The 18,241-nt window shown below is 39.4% G+C and overlaps 1 protein-coding gene across 1 annotated transcript in view; it reads left to right on the top strand.

The window, feature by feature from the left end:
* MYOM2 (myomesin 2) overlaps positions 1-18,241 on the top strand; it is a 128,059-nt gene that overhangs the window by 94,125 nt on the left and 15,693 nt on the right. Inside the window, exons 28-31 of the mRNA XM_018574917.1 lie at positions 2,310-2,423; positions 2,548-2,635; positions 9,530-9,568; positions 16,164-16,269. Of these exons, the coding sequence (XP_018430419.1) occupies positions 2,310-2,423; positions 2,548-2,635; positions 9,530-9,568; positions 16,164-16,269 (347 nt within the window). The remainder of the gene's footprint in view (positions 1-2,309; positions 2,424-2,547; positions 2,636-9,529; positions 9,569-16,163; positions 16,270-18,241) is intronic.

Here is an 18,241-nt window from a genome sequence, read left to right as displayed (position 1 = left end):
GCGCATGCGCGGTATCGCCGATGGCCGCGGTTTCTATTTAAACCTGCAGCGGCTGTCAGTACACGCTGATCAGCGTTACCGACTTATATATTGTGCACCGAAAATTGGGTCATAGGGTGGAATCTAATACTGATTATCAAGTGTTGTCTGATAATGTTTACTAAAAGATGTGGCAGTTACACTAATACTAAAGTGCTCTCATTGTATTGTGAATGTAGCAGTCAAGCATTGCCACTGAATTCAGGTAACATTGTTTAAATCAAAGATTTCAAGAGTCTGGGGAATAGGGCTAAACTGCAGTCAATTTTATTTTGAGAGTGATTAAACTACGTGTTGGCAAACATGTAGCACCTTGATTTTATGATGCGTTACAAATGAAGTGATTACAAACTAGAAAAAACCTAAACTAAATACAAAAAATCTATTTATTTTGAGTAGAAAAAATGTGTCAATACATTACCAAATGTGCACATATAACCCCCCCTCCCTAACTATTACAAATCCCCTCCCTATAAAACAACAACACCTGATGGTCCTGTTGGGCTCCTGATGTAAAACCATGAAAAATAATTTCATACATGTATTGTATATCAATGTTTGATATATCTGTGTGGGGAATGGTGTTTCTAGAATATATAAACAAACAAATCTCTCTCGAATGAGACGTTTGAACAGCAAGTAGTCAGTATAGTCTGACCAAATTCATAAGCACACAATCCAAACACAGGTATAAAGATATAGGGGAGCTTTATCCCATGGGAGATGGCCCCACAATCATAAACGGGATTATTTATGGAGGTAAGGTGACTGCGTGTCCTTAGGTGCTTTACACATGAGCGCCCTGTTACACATTGTTTATCACTAGTATTTCATCAGTAGATTAACTTCATCAATTGTAGAATAATTTTGAAAACATGATTGCAAAAAGCACAAGCAATCGTTGTGTAGTGACCCGCACAAACATAGACACTTTGTAGTGGAAAAGTCAGTTCTCTGAACCAAGGCAGATGTACAGTCACCACTGTGAAGAAAAGAAAGGAATTGAAGTGGATCTCGCCATAGATGTCCATTCGTCATGTAAATCCTGTTTGTGCACTCTGTCTGTGGCATTCATGGATGCTGCTGAAGATCACCATAGTATATTGTAAAAACAGCAGTGGTGGACTTGGTGTTTTTCAAATATCACTGTTTTTTGTATATTTTGGTGACCAATCCACTCCTACCTTGGGTTCCCCCGGTTTTGCATTTCTACGGACATGTAGTTACATAGATGGGAGGCAGAGTTAATGGACTACAAGTGAGGTGCATAGGCAGCCGTCTGAGGGCGACAGGGGGGTGCAAAAATGCACCTTCCCCTGTGTAGGCAAAAATCCTTGCACTGACCCTGTATCCCTGCAGCTGGTCTTTTCCCTATTCCTGAATGACCATGCCTTGTATCTCTCTGTGAAGGCTGCAATCTTGGTAGAAGCTGAACTTTACTTCCTCATGTCATATCCTCCAGCAGGACAGTAGTGACATGACCATTTCTCGTTTCAAAGCTGGTGAGACTAGCAGTCAGAGGAACAGTGCCTTAGGTTCACACTGCCAATATACAGCTATGAGATTGTATGCAAAGAAGTGCCTAGGCATCCCCACATACCAAGAAGTTCACTGCTTTTTTTCAGGAGGAATTCCAGACAAATGGTAATTCTTGGGTACAATTAACATTTCCTGATGCTCCCTGTAACATAGCAAATCTTCCCTTTTTAAGTCTAGGTTTACTTTAAACTTACCAAGAACCACCACGTTAGAGGGTCTCAGACAAATAAAATGTATCTAATTTTCTAATTTTCTATTTGACTCCCCTACAGCTAAACATGGTAACAACATTCTATGTTCCATTGTGTTGCTGTTTTTTTTCTTACTCTAAAACTGTGCTACATAAACAATTGATTATGTAAAAATATTGCAGAAAATAAAAGGCTAAATGCCAGCCAACTGTACCTAAAGGACACCTTAAGATTCCTCAAAGAAAACATTATTTATTTCCTGAATTTATATAGCACCAGTATGTTGCACAACTCATTACAGAGTACATAAGACCCTGTCACAGTAAGCAAATTAAATTCTGTTGTTCCAACCACGGTCATAGGCACACACTAGGGCCACTTTCATCAGGTACCAGTGCATCTCGATGGAATTTTGTTTTTCGGGTTGTGGAGGGGACAGCAGTGCCTGGAAGACAGTCAAACCTACCTACTGTATATGATGTTGGATAGTGGGAGAATACAGGAGTGCCTAAAAGAAATACATGCATTTTTCTTTTACAGGTGGCGAATGTAAAGAAGGAAACAGTGTTTAAATGGTACAAAGATGAAATACCAACCGAAGCTCTGGAGGTTCCTGATCTGCAGCAAGGAGTGTGCATATTCCGCATTCCTAAGGTAGTATTAAAAGTGTTTACAGCTCAGCATTTCAGTTTCTATAGGTGTACAGATGGCTGTTTAATTTTCTATTGTTTATCTTAAATGGGAAATGAAAACAGCTAACAAATGTTATTTTTTACAGCTGACAAAGAAAGATCAAGGTGAATATAAAGCAACATTAAAAGACGACAGAGGCCAAGATTTGTCTATTCTTGAACTATCTGGAAAATGTAAATATGATTTTATTCTCTTTTTTTAACCTTCATTTTAATGAAAAAATGCAAAATAGAAATAGAAAATATAACGCATGCTGGCAGCATACTAACCAACAGGCATTCCAAGCTAACCTATAAGGGTTTTCAGCTTTCCCCATTTCTCTGAGAAAAAACATGGTCCTATCATGGTGCATATGTACAATCAGCTGCTGCATGGATTTAAAAGAAAAAAATGCACAAGGTGTGGGTCCTTGTGGACAGTACCATGAAGATATATGTGTCTATGGATATAAAAGTCTATAAATAGTTTAGTTTAAAAAGTTCTGTTAAACGTGTCCTGCAGGGAATTTGTATGCTGTTAAGTCCAAAGTGATGCCCTTTGAAATAGGTGTCACCCATAGATGTAATCTAGTAGTGTTGGTAAAGATGTGGGTCCCGCCAAAGTTCATCCACACTGTAGCCTAAGGCTTTTTGTCTGTGCAACAGACTTCCTCAGAGGGGAATTGACCATGAATTTTTTAAACTACCTGATTAGGTCTATACGTGAGACCCATCTGATGTCTTACACAGTGCAGTAAATTTGGCATCTAGCTCATACTGATCTTGTGCCTTATGAACTTGATAGGTGAATGAGTCTAGCAGCTGTATTCATGATAGATTGCAGGGGGGATAGACTGTGTAGAGGTAGGCCAATGAGGAGGGAGTTGCAATAGTCAAGACGAGATATAACAAGTGAGTGGATGAGTAATTTTGTGGTTTCCTTGGTGAGGAAGGGCATATTTTGGATATGTTACAAGGTGAAGGTGGCAGGATTTGGATAGTAGACCGTGGTGTTTTTAACAATCCTAAAAATGTAACCCCGTTAAATATATAAAATGAATATTAAAAAATTCTGCGCTATGGAAGCTGTCTCAAAGTGATAAATATAAATATAAAAGAGGAAAAGCTGCCGTGCTAATAATATAAATAGATTAGATCAAACAGATGCACTGTGCTAATCAATCATCATAGCACGTGAATAATATAGATCAAATAGATCACATGTAACCAATATAATTAATAAATACTCATAAATAGTAAAACGTGTCTCTCAGTGTAATATCTCCAGTAGAGATTAGGTGCAAATTGGTAATTAAAAGTCAACCATACATTGATGCAAAAAAAGGGGAAAAAAGTGACAAGATATAAAAAACCATCAGTGATAAGTCCTTCTTATAGCTGTAGTGTGCAAACTCCCGGTGACTGTGAAACACACCGCACTCACCGGACTTCCATATTCAAAGAGGCATAACAATTTTTGCTCCTCAATCCTATATTCTATATAAATCCTATACAACTCATTGTGAGAATTGTGAGTGACCTCTAGTGGCCGCTTTCTATTATTATAATTGCTATCGATGTAGACTTCCTGTCATATGAGTGACCTCCAGTGGCCACTTTTATTATTACAATGGCTATGGATGTGGACTTCCTGTCATGAGTGTCCTCTGGTGGCCACTTTTATTATTACAATGGATTTGGATATAGACTTCCTGTCAAATGAATGACATCTAGTGGCCACTTTGACTATTACATTTTTATGGATGTTGACTTCCTGTTACATGAGTGGCCTTTGGTGGCCACTTTTATTATTGCAATTGCTATGGGTATAGACTTCCTGTCACATGGACATAGACTTCCGGGATTGTTATGCCTCTTTGAATAAGGCGAGATTCACCTCAAAATTGCATACAGTACCAAAAACCTTAAACTCTTGCAATATAGAAGGCAGACTAGTGGTTGGAGAAGTGACATATAGAAGTAAGTAATCTGCATATCATGCAAGTTTGTATCCCATGTCCCCAAGTCGCAAACCCTTAACATTGATATTATTTCGTAGGGCCACTGCTAGGTGCTCCATTGTTATCACATAAAAAATTGGGGACAAAGGGCAACCTTGACAAGTTCCATTACTGATATTAAAAGGGTGAGAAAGGCATCCATTTATCCTAATTCTAGCTAATGGGGATGAAAATAATACCATAATCCTAGCCAGTAGCTGATGGCCCAGGTTCAACTGTCTAAGAGAATGGTACAGAAACTGCCAATTCACCCTATAAAACGCCTTCTCTGCTTCTACTGAGAGAAGGCACATCGGAATGTTACACTTACTTGCATGTGATATTAAATGCAAAGTCTTGATGGTGTTATCTCCCGCTTCTCTACCTCTAACAAACCCCACCTGATCCATGTAGATAATCTGCGAAAGAATAGACTGTAATCTCAAAGCTATAATTTTGGAGTAAAACTTAATATCTCCATTGAGAAGAGAAATTGGCCTATAACTTCCGGGATCCGACTCATCCTTACCTGGTTTTAAAATCAAGGAGATATGTGCAGAAAGGGATTAAGGCAGCAACAAACAACTCTCCGAGATCGAATTAAAGGTTCGCAGTAATATGGGTGACAGTTCAGTTCAGTGCTTTCCCATTTTTAGCCTTTTCAATAGTCCTCCCCAATTCTTCAGAAGTAAATAAGTAATCTAATTCCATACTTCTGTCCAATGGTATTTGAGGTAAAACAGATGTCTCAATATAATCCCTAACTTTAACTTTTTTGGGGGCTTCTGTCCATGGAGAACAATGTTCCTTTAAATTGTATAGTGTGGAATAATACCTATGAAAAACCTCTAAGAATTCTGAATTGCTATGGACAATCTTGTTCTTCAAGTTACATAGTGAAAGAATAGGCGATGCCAAAGATCAAGGGTGGAGGCTATGTGCTAATTGAGATCCACATGTATTATTATATTCATTTGAAAAATGCAAAAAGCGGCCTCGGAGCCGAAGATGTTTATGATCTAATAATTGAAGCAGTTCCTGGCGGGCCTTAACCAGTTCCAGTCCCACCAAGACTCCTCCTCCTCTACAATGTCTTAAGTCCATTTCAGCAACTTGACTAAATAGAGTCGCTACTGTATTGCCCGCTATATGCTGACAGAGCAGAGCCACGCTGCAGCTGGGATGGATCCAAAAAATATTGTCCAGATCCACCCCACCACCTGATTGACAGCTGACTCTACCTCTGTAGAGGTTGTGCCCGCCCCACCCATCCCTCCAGTCAGCGTTGGAGGATCAGAGAGGGGAGGGGGGCTATTCCTGCGAGGAGCCGTGACTGTCAGTCACCGCTCCCTGCAGGGAGAGTGAGTGCGGGAACTGAGTGATCAGCGGTATGTGATCGCTCAGTTCTCAATTAATCAACCCAGCAGCCATGTGCACTCACCGTGGACAGGGGGAGGATGAGACTGCAGCCATGGAGGGAGAAGGGCAGGACCATGAAACAGTGTGTGCAAAATCGAACGTCCTACTCTGCTGAGTGGGAGGTGACATCCCGGGCTGCAGAGATCTGTGCTGCACATAGGGACAAGAGGCTGCTGCCCTCTAGCGTCAGAAAGCGGTAGTGCAGACTAGACGGCTGATCCAGAAATGTTTCACTAGCGCTAGTTTTAAGATATAATATTATACCCTTCAAGGCCATAATAACTCATAATCTAAGACACCTACAATAAATAACACTAAAATCTGCTTAATGCAGAAATGGTGTAACAGCCAGGGGTACTAACCCCTCTGGCCAATCACCAATACTCTAAAGTTAAGCAAATTTGCAAATTAAACACCACAAGGTGCACCCTATTGTGAGGATATGCGACCAACCAAGGTGGAACCCCCCCTCAGGCACTTCAGTGAAAATAGATAATGCTAGGTAGCTGTAAAAATACCATGGAAAAAAATATATATGTATGTGGACAAAACTACTATTCTTCTCACGCCCCCATATATTACAGACTTCTAAGTTCACTTATTCCTTTCCTTATTCATCTATGGAATTGAAATATTGTGAGTCAAAAACAAGATATAAAAGTATAAGCGATCATATAAAACTTTAAGTGGAAGCACAAAACAAATTTTTTTTACGAGGAAACCGTAGACCACCGCTCCCGCTCCGCCAACTCCGGCAAGCACGATTTAAATGGCCAGTCCAGCAGTGTAACTTGAGGCAGATTAAAGGTCTCCAGAAATGCAGGTAGATCACCCATTGATCTAAATAGGGTTGATTTTCCATCTTTAGTTGCCCTTAAACAAAACGGATAGCCCCATCTGTATATAATATCCTTAGAGCGTATCAAGTCCAAGAGAGGCTTCAATGCTCGATGCATTTGCAACGTGCGTCTAGAAAGATCCGCCAAAAGGAGGATTGGCTGATCCTCAAAATATATCTCCTTGGCATTTCTAGGCGCTTTCATAATATCTTCTTTGATAGAATAGAAGTGAATTATATCTCTGTGTCTTTCTGCAGCCAAAGATCGAGTGCCCAATATCTTATGGGTGCGATCAATTTCCAACTCTGAGTCCTTGTTTCTACCTAATAGCTGATTAAAAAGGACACGCAACCTTGGAATAAGTTCTTCCGTTTTAACCAGTTCTGGGATTCCCCTTATCCTAATATTGTTGGTCTGGAGCGATTCTCCTGATCATCCAATTGGTATGACAGATCCTGTATTTGTGCCATATGATCATTCAGGGTCTGATGGTGAATATGAAGTCTGTCCAGCATCTGTTCAGCTATTTGTTCAACTCCCTCTAAACGTACTCCAAACTGAGCAATATCTGCTTTCAGATCTGCCATGTTTGCTTTATGCAGTTTTTCTAGGCATATGAAGTACTTTTCCAAGTCTGTCTTCATGGCAAGGAGCACTAAGTGCCCCCTCCTCAGCCATTAGCTCTCGGTTAGCAGGACTCCCTTCCTCCCCACCGTCCTCCACCGGAATGCAGCGAGGAAATGCTTCCGAACTCGTAACAAGAGAGGCTCGAGGCGAAGGTTCCAAGATAACCTCTGATGACCCCTTCAGAACTGGAGACACAGGCTCGCTTGTCTGGGAAGGCAGAAATGTAGTATGAGGTGTCTAGCTTTAGATCTCCCGGTGACAGGGGTATTCTTCTGATGTTTTTTATTGCCCATTTTCCGCACTGAAGCTCGCTTTGATCAGTAGAGAGATGCCAGAAAGGGAATCAGGAGCCTCGTGTATACACAACCTACTCCTCCATTAGCTGACCACACCCCCCTGACTTTTTTTTTTACACTTAACTTTATTGCTATCACATAGGGGGGCTAGCAAGCCCCCTATGTAATAACAAATATGATGTGAAAGGTCCTCTTTATGGAGACATCAGGGGTCTTTTACCAGCTTCTTCTCCTAGGTGCAGAAGCCGAAGAATGTAAACAGTGATAATGGAAGTGATGTAATACACATAACTTCCGGGTCCAGTGATCAGAGGAGAGACCAGCGGCTAGGAGCCCACGTGCCGGTCCCGGCAGCAGCAGCCATGTTCTTGGTATAACTGCTTTTTTGTTGTTGTTTCAAATAAGGTTTATTAAGGTTTTACAGGTGTACAACAAGAATACAGTAAGAATATGCATAGGAAACGTCAACCCATAATCGGGTCAACGTGCATTTCTGTTCAAACAATGCTGTAACAGTAGGGATCCTGGTACGGAATGGTTCGAGCTGGAGACCAGGAGACAGGACAGGAAGATAGGGAGCAGTAGAATAGGTTGGTAAGGAATAAATGCCAGTAGAAGTCATGTCTAACCAAGGAATTCTGGAAGTATCATTAGCGTTACATTTGGGTTATTCGGGTGGTTCCTGGGGTGTCGCTGAAGTATCAAGAGTCATGGGTTTGCCATGTTTTCTGTAGTGCGTAGCGTAGCATCGCAGGAAGTGTGACATGTGGGTAAGTAGTGCCCTAATGCTATTCGTCGGGGTGGTTGCGATTCCAGGTAGTCGAGGTTATTCTGGCATGCGGCTTGGGTTAGGGGGTCCAATTTGTAGTTTAGGATATAATGATTCATGAGGAGTGGTCTGAGGGTATGAAGTGTGTCCGATCAGGAGGTAGCTCAGTGTAGGATGGTGATGTCGTTAGTGCTAGCAAAATAGGTCCAGCAGGCCCTTAGCGAGCAGAAGTTATCCAGCGTGTCCAGTTTGGTGGCCAGCAGCTCCTCCATTCTAACCAGAGAATTCTGGGAAGGATATTCATTTTTAGCAAGGCCGCTCTTCCAAACCAGGAGAAGGTGTGTAGTCTCCAGGATTTTAGATCCTCCAGTATGGATACTTTAAGCGTTGCAAAGTTGGAGTCATAAAGTCTGGTCAGATCCGAAGTCAGTTTTATGCCCAGATATTGTATGTGTTCCGAGGACCAGAGGAAGGGAAAGGCGGTATAACTGCTTTAGGACAGGATGTTTATTTATGGTGGACGGTCCTGAAGCTGTTAATGAAGCTTTGAAAATTAAAGCTAGATGCTGATTGGTTACCAAGGGCAACTGCTCCAGATTCTGTCTGGCCCTGTTTTAGTAAGTTCCCCTCAATGTGTATATTATGTGTACATAAATGAATGCAATCTGAATGCAAATTCAAATAAATGAATGAATGCAAATAAAATGTGTGGTTTATTATAACTAAAGATGGTAAAGCAAGTACAGTATTTGGCATTACTGTGCATCAGTATATCTCATAAAAATAGTTAATGTAAACCTTTTCCATCATAACAATGTTTGCAACATTTTATTAAGGATACAGTCCAGCAAGAATTACATTTTTATAGGCATTTACCTGACTAAACATTTCTTGGAACAGCAATTATAATACTGCTGTATAAACAAAGTCAAATAACAAATCTGGCATTTTATACACAAGATTGGAATGATGATGATTAATGTGGGACTATCCTGCTTTATGTGGGTCATGCTATCCTGTGCTTTATTAAAATAGAAAATGCCCTTCTGTAGATGTGTTTGCATCATATTGTTCTGGCTCTATTGTTTTTATGTTCTCTCTTGAGTTTCTGTTTTATCAAATGCTTTTTCTTTCCCCAGTGTACGAAGACATTGTTCTAGGAATGAGCAAAGTCTCTGGTAAGGCGATATTCCTTTCTTATTCTTTTTACATATTATTAAGAAAAAAAATCCCCCAAGAAGAAAAAAACAATAGTCAGTGGCAGAGTGGCACACGTTAGTGGTTACCAGCGGATGGAAAAGGGTATGTGCCCATGCAATAACTGCTCAGGGGATGCATTTGAGAAGAGAAATAGCATGTATTTATATGTAAGTGTATGCAAGTAAGGGGTACTCTTATCAAAAGCACTTATCAAAGGCTAAGGCCTTATCAAATAGACACTTATCAAAGTTGTTTCATGTTTCCTACAATTGCCTATTGTCTATAAGACAAAGATTGGGTTTAAAGAGGACCTGATCTCTGAAAGCAGTGTTAAAAAGGACTAGTAACCAATATTGCTTATAGGATTCCTACAGCTGATTATTTCTCCAGTACTGGCTTACCATGCCTTGTTCCTCATTGTGTTACTATGTGGGGGTCATCTTAGTAGAGGCTGCCACCCTGATGACTGGTAATCTGATACCTAAAGGGTGAATATTTAAGAAGCAGCAGGAGAGGTTTAGGAAGCAGGGGCATTGCTAGACTTGGGATCGACCTGTGACACTCATGGGCATGGGGAGTAGGGTAATTCTTAGGCATGCACAGTGGCAAACAGTGGATGTGGCTGAACTGTGCTGCACAGTGGGAGTGGTTTAAAGGGGTTTGATTAAACAGAACCTATGCCTTTTAACTGTATACACTGTACAATCTTTTTCAAATTACATATGCTTTTCTGCCCACAGAGCTGGAGACTACTTAGCAACCAGCAACTGTTGAGGAAATTAACACTTTTGTCAAAAATATGTAATGCACAGCACAGCTTACAGACTGTAGCAGTCTGGTCTATGTAATATAGAACATAGCATATAGAATATAGCCATCAGAACTATGTAGCACAGAACATGGCATACATAGTGCAGTTGCCAGGTGTATGTAAAGTACAGCACAGCTTAAAGAGTGCAGAAGTCAGAAGTAACATGCTATCCCTAAAATGGGTGTCTGTGGGAGAAAGACTGTAACCTAAATTGGTGTCAGTGGGGTGAAGAATGACCCTTACATTGATGTCAGTGAAAGGGAGACAGATCCATAAATTAGTTTCACTTGGATACAGTGAATACTCTGGTGGATCTGTGTTGAAAAGCTGCTTTGCTTCTCATTGGCTAATGCAGGTATTCATACTTCAGGGTGTGTGAAAACATGCTCCATGCTGCATGATGTTGATGGTAGGAACCACAGCATGTGTAATGGGTAGCAGGTAATTAAGCCCCCCAAAGGGTCGAATAACTGCAGTGGCTAGGGAAAAACAAAGCAGAGCTGCAGTGTTGCAACTTATGGGCCAGTAAGAAGGTAAGTAGGAAAAGATAAGTACTTTGCCTTGTTCTTTGTGTCCAAGTGGGGTCACTGGAATGAAGACAGTCCCGTACATTGGTGTTTGTGAGAGCAAGACAGATCCTTAAATTGGTGTCACTGAGATGATGACTGTCCCTTGAATAGATATGACATATTTAGTTTTCCAGATCTATTTTTATTATTATTGTATACATTTTTTTACCGCACAGGCACAAGGACACTGTTTTCTCATGCTCAATAGGCCAAGACTAAATCACCTCTTTTATTAATATTTTCAGTCAACATTAACTTACTCCGTTTTTTCAGGATTCACCCATTTTTTGCCAAGATTTCTGGGCTTGCCAAACTTTTACTATATTGTATGTCAAGCCAAAAACATTTTTGTTTTATTTTAGATAGAGTGGCAAAGGGTGAGACCCCCTGAATCTTTACTGTTTTATCTCACTTACTGTCCTGCTGTCCATGTTTTCACCAGGAAGTGAGAGAACATCTGCAACAGGGACACAGTCTGAAATTAAAATCTGAGAGGGGTTCCAACCTTCGCCCACTCTACTAAGAGAATGCATTTTTATTTCTGTCTGTGCTGCTGTTGAACATTTTTCCTCACTTGCTGCCAGGTAAAACATTGTCAGTAGGACAGCAAGTGAAGCTATATCTCCAACAGAACACTAGAAAGCAGTAAAAGGGGGTTTAACCCTTCCCCACTTTATCCAAACTAAGTAAAAGCTTGTAACGTGACCTTTGATATTTCCCCAGACTAAGTAATTAAAAAAGTATTACACTCAAACTCTCCCTCTTCTTCCCTGATTGCACACCATACTGTTTTCAAAATATCTGCACATTACTGAACTGCACTGCCCAAGTTAAGCACTTCTGGGTTCACTCAATGCAGAGGAGATTGGGGAACGATTGTCCATGATCTCCTACTGCTTGCCATCCTAAGGATTTTTGTCCCACAGCCATCTGTAGAAACTAAAAGCAAGTTCACCGCTGCAATTTTAGCCATTAGATAGTTTACATCCACGTACTGCCTTGTGTGTAGCCCATAAACCCTCCAGGCCACATTGGGGTAACTTAAAAGGTACTACTGTCCTAATGTTGAGGTACAAGGGGCTCTTCCCCCCCAATGCCCCAAAAAGGAGGTGGGGTAATATGGGAGGGGAAAATATGATGGAATCTGGAAGCCTCCCTGGAAATAAAGGTGAAACCACATATCTGCCCCCTCCCAGGGGATTTATTACAGGTGTACATTATTAGCCCTTACCCATTCCTACAAAGAGTTAAAATCAAATAAACAAACATGTAATGTAGAGGTGCACCAAAATGAAAATGTTTAAACCGAAAATAAAAAAATGTAAGGCCAAAACTGAAACCGAATTGTTTTTAATATGCGCGTAAAACCGCTCATGTGTGAATGGAGCCTAAAGGGTGAAACCTATTCAACTGGCGGATCCACCATACATTTGGAGTATAATTCTGCTAAAGTAGTACATTTTTTTATGGACTATCAAAATGCCACAGTCCAAACCTGACTAGATGAATGCTTGATTTCAGTGCAATCTCACTAAATGTATTTTCTTGGGTAAATCATCTTCATTAGAACAATAACAAACTGGCATTTGGGATTCCAACATAAAAGCCCAAAAAGTCTAGAGAGTGATCAGACAATGAATGGCTAGCCTTAGCTGATTGGATGTCTATTACATAGTTATACAGCCATAAGAACACACATGAATGGAATTAATAGTTTGGATATGACAACATATATTTGGTTATCTTCAGTTAGAATAAAATAAACAGTTGGTGTTGCTGCCTCTGTATTTGTATTCTGTGTTGTATATTGTGCAACATGTGACATTTTGGAAGTCATGATCCACATTTGACTTGTTATTGCATAATAGATTTTAAAAGGCCTTAATACCCTTCAGTCTGTTAGCAATTGTAGAAGACAAACCTTTATTGCAATACTGGTTCTGTAGACACTTGAATATAAACTGTATCTTATCTTCTTAATTTTCTTCCTTCCATTCTCAGCCTCCCTTGAGTAATTGCAACGCTCTTGCTCAAAATGAATTTTTAAGTGTTTCACCTCATTTTAAATTTTCTTTTACTGGTTCTAAAAATGAATATGCTAATGCTCCTTAGTGCATCTGTATTATAAAAGTATTGCCGACTAATGTGTATTTTTATGTTCAGCTTTTCAAGGAGATATACACATGTGCAGGCTAGGAAGGTAGAGTATGCACATGTAAATTGTCAATAAAATAGTCTATTGAGATGCTGAGTTCTCAAAAAATACATTATGGAGGATATAAGGAACAATCTCAGCCATAAATAGCATGCAATTGAAAAAATGATGTATCAACAACACCCAATAGGATTTCGATTTTCTTTTAAAAGATGCCATAATACGGCTCATTAGGGGCAGTGACACTTTTTGTTCCTATTTCCTTTGCCCCACTTTTCACACTTTTTGTTTCTATTTCCTTTGCACCACTTTTCACACATTAGCCCCAACTGATTGTACTTTACTGCGTATTACATTTTGCTACTTTACTTAAAACTAAATTACCGGAGACAGATTACTGTGAAATTGAGGTATCATAATTTACTTTAAAATTGAGCCTGTATTGTTCTAAAAATATACTAAAAAAAATAAAGTACTTTCTCAAGGTAAATTCTAAATAGCTCAATTCTGTAGTGATGCTTAATGCAATAGAAAAACACTGTTGGGATAATCATTGAGTTAGGTTTAGATGTGGTGAATGTTACAACTGTGAGTTATATTTTATTTACTTAGAGCATATCACAGACTGAACCCTATCAGTGATCTGGTGGAGTAGAGACTGATAATCACCCTGCAATTCTCTACCTAGCATAAAGTAATCTAATAAAAAGGCCCATTGGACCACTAATGTGTTCACTTAGGGCAGTGGTTCTCAACCTTCCTAGGGCCGGGAACATTTGCCAAGTTGTGGGGACCCCCACATTTAGGGTTGACGCGGCTGCTGCAGCGACATCTGGCGGCGTGGCGGGAGAACTGACACTGCTGCGCTAGGAGAGGGCTGAGGAGGACTCTCACCTAGCACAGCAAAAATCACACAGAGACCCACAGGTTGAGAACCACTGTTGTAACAGCTAAAATGGCAAACCATATAACACAAGCTGAGGGTGTCAGCTTTTATTATTAATAATGATAATCACTAGATGGAGGCCTGATGGAGAACTGCAGGTCCCCCTCTGCTGATTGACAGCAGCAGTGGGTGGGTGCAATAGCTAGTTTGCTATTGCAAAGTGAAATAGCCAATAGGAATCTAGCTATGCATTCCAATGCTGATTTATTTATTTTCTTCTGACTTACGGCAGCCGGGGCTCCGATGTCAGAAATAAAATTAAAAAAATGATCGCAGCGAAAGGTTTACTCTGTTTGATCGAGCAGATTAAACCTTCCCAGGAGAAAGTGTTTCTCTCCCGGGCGGCCTGGAGCCGCTATCTAATAGCGGGAGGCTCCCGGCGACCCCTGGCAAATTGTCATTCGACCCCCGGAGGGGTCCCGAGCCACAGGTTGAGAACCACTGACTTGGGGAATGTCTTTATATGGGTTTCCATAGACAGTTGCCACTCATGAACTGGTCCAAATAACCCATTTACCAGTTATCTTAGTGGATCAATTAGCCAGGTGATAATTCTCCAATGTGATTCAAAGTTGATCCTTGCTTAGGTAAACTGAGCTTGTCATAAGTAATCTTAATGGACACTATATACATACCAATTTATAGCTGTAATACTTAAAAGTAAACCTGTGCCCAGGCTATGCACACTAAAATATTTACATGTTCTGAACAAGTAAATAAAGTACTTGAAAGTGTGCCTGTATCCACTCATGTATCTTTAGACATTGTGGAGAAATGAATCTTTAAAGTTCACAATAAAGACACTGAAATCATAACTTTCTCCCACTTTACCTTCTATTGCAGCAGAATGTTGCATACCTGCCAGCCTTCTAATGTAAAAACATAGCAGGTGTTTAAAGCTGTTAAAAAGACTGAAACCCGACTTTGGAGTCTATGTTGAGATCTTGAGGAATTAATTACTTCACAGTACATGCAGCCACAGAGATCAAAGACTACCTTTTATAAAAGCTCTTTTAGCACTTGTTAAGGATATGCAATAACTCAAATGTCCACAGTTTGGGCATAAGTGCACTTTAAAGCATTTTGTCAGAAGTTAGCTCTCTGTGATATAAACAAAAGAAAATGATTACAGTTCTCTGATCACCTGTGTTTTATGACAGAGCCACTTAATCTATAATATTAGAATGGAGGTGTTGGATTGCTCTTGTTCTTAAAGCTAAAATAAGATGAAGCATGAAGCCCATAACAGTTGCTAATGCAAAAAATATCACTGGGACTGCAAAAATAGATTCTCAGACCCATTAGGATCCCAACCCCATAGGTTGCACACCCTAGGTTTATGGATAAGGACATGCATTGCCTCTATTGTAAAATTGAATATACTCCTTTTTTATTTGTTAAAACTACATTTACATTTTTTCTATGAAAACATGCTAAACCATGTCTATGGACTGACAATTCTATATTATATAGTCATTCTTAGCCACATTTAATGTAACTAAAAAGCACAGAATGACCGTTCGGCTAACACACAAGTATGAAGTAACGTAAGTGAGTTACACTGCCTAAACCTAATTACACTACATGCTTTTATTCTATAGTGATATATAATGTTAATAAACGCCTAATGCTGGTAGATACAGACTGTTTGAAATATCTTGTTATGGCTCTCAGAAGATAAAGTGAACAGTCTATTATACAGATAATTATGGAAATTACAGAGTGTTTATCATTTTGTAGAGAGACAACGCACCAAGGCATGCTGTGTCTGAAAGCTCATTGTGAAGAAGGCAAAGTAAAAACTAGGTTGTTTTGAAAGAATACTACCCTGAAAGACCTGAAAACCATAATGTCTTATTATAGCTGTCTGCATCTTTGTTGGAGGACTGTCATAAAAATGCATCAGTCAGTTATTCAATCTATTTCAAATATAACTGAAGCTTACAAAAGATATGTCTGTGCAATGCCAAAAATAGCTCTTCTTGCTAAACCCATCCAGAGAACTCATGTGCTTTTCTGCCTACCCAAGCAAAAGTTCTAAGAAAGAATAAAGGGCCTGAAATCATGTAGTGTGTCTTATTTCTTTTTTTAGGAGCATCTGCTTCTGAGCTGAAAATCCACTGTACACCAGAAGGAATTAGATTCCATTGTTTCATGAAATACTTTTCAGAAGAGATGAAAGTGTGCTGGTACCAGAGGTATGGTGTCCATTTCTCCTTATCATGTTGAACAAGCTTCAGAGTGTCTTAAGTCATAGTAGCAAAACTAAATTCATCTTTCTCCGACACCAGTAAACAGAAATCTCATTGGCTGCTATGGGCACGGCAATTTGCATTTCATCATAGGTGTTTGTGTTGAAAAGCAAATTAAGTTGATGCTAATAAACCCGAAAGTTCAACTAGAAATGAAACTACTTAAAGTATATACACACAAATGTAATAGGCTTGTGTTTTAATATATAACTTCTGTTTAATAAAAATACAGTTGGCTGGTGTTTTAATATAACACTTTCCTATTTTAACTAAAGAAAAATATAGCTTCTAGTTTCTGCTTTGACTTGAAACATCTTTTGAAGGACAGCTAAATGGCACTTGTGTGTTATATATATGAGAATATATATAATATATATAATACACAGTATATTACAAAAAATTATGTTATTGTCTGTAACATAAAGTACAAAACAAATATTTTAAAAACCCACAATGTTAAATATATGCTAGCATTTTCAGTGTTTCACATTGCACTTTTAAGGTACAAATGCATGTAAAGGCTGGCATAGTTAATCACGAGGACCAGAGGGGAGTCTTATCTATCAGGTAGAAATGGAGAGATGCTTGTGCTTAAAAACAAATAGATTACATATATATAGAACACATATGCTGTAAAAGGGGTGTAATCACATGTTAACACTGAAGATTCTGTATTAACCCTCTACACACTACTGTAATATAGTATACTATAGCAGTGGGCAGAGGGTTAATTCAGAATCTTTAGTAGTCTTATCTATTAGCAGAAAACTAACATACAGTAACAACATACATTAGCAGCGTTGGTGGAGCCATTGCTGAGTTTTCAAGGACTGAATGTGGCCCAGAAACATAAACTGTGATCTCCATTACTAGGAGATGGTGGCAATAAAAAGCTTCTCCATACTCAAGCTGCAGAAATGCTACATGCATCAGTTCTACAATGTATCAATTTATGTAACAACATTGCATAATTCTGCCAGCACCAGGATATATTTGCTTACAGTGAACATCTAGTAATCTGACATCTAATATGCACATACTTGTTCTTGGTTAGTGACCAACTAAACAGTAAAGAAGGATATGGATGACAGACACAGGACATGCACTTATACTAATAAGTCAGAAATGTTAGTTTTAATAATTATATTCTGATAGATTTCCTCTAAATTGTAGCTCTGTGTGCTTGACAAAAATCAGTATTATTACCTTTATCATGCAGAGCTACATTTATTGAAGTGTGAATGAAACATGGTAATCGTAACATGCCAACTTTTAATGAAGTTTCACCTTCTACTATTTTTCACAGCCCAGTTACCTAACTCACACAGTTTACATTTCTCATGCTCCTGTGTGCAGTAGAAAAAAGTAAGACTTTGCCAGCTCATTCCTCTTCATTTCCAACCACACAATGCAAAGGAGATGGCCTCTTGATTGACAGCTCTTATCTCACTGTCCCTGTACTTTCCCAACACAAAACAAAGCTCCCCTTTTAGTTCTTGTGCCTGTGCTAATTCCTGTGAGAGCTTGCCCCCTCCCTCTGCATTCCTGTTACCTTGCTTGTGTCTGTAATGAGCCGGGCCAGTGAAATAAAATCTGTCAATCAAGAGGCAATCTCATTTGCAGAGTGTGGTTTGGAATGAAGAGGACTGAACTGTCAAAATCTGTAAATGTTTTCTACCCCACATAGAAGCATGGGCTTTAAAGCAACATACGATGTGGGAGTTAGACAGAACTATGAAAAATAACACAAGCTGAGACTTCTACTTTAAAAAGAAAAGTACACATAAGCAAGCAATGGCATAGATACTTATGGCCTTATTACTATATCTAGGCATTTACAGGGTTACTCACAAAAGGGTGAAGGGTTTGGAGAAGGCAGGAAAAGTGAACAATCTAGGACAATGAAATTATCAAATTC

This window comes from Nanorana parkeri, unplaced genomic scaffold, assembly GCF_000935625.1.
Source record: "Nanorana parkeri isolate BGI_ZX_2015 unplaced genomic scaffold, ASM93562v1 scaffold51, whole genome shotgun sequence".
NCBI lineage: Eukaryota > Metazoa > Chordata > Amphibia > Anura > Dicroglossidae > Nanorana > Nanorana parkeri.
Note: the sequence above shows the minus strand (reverse complement) of the source record. Positions and strands in the feature narration are given on the sequence as shown.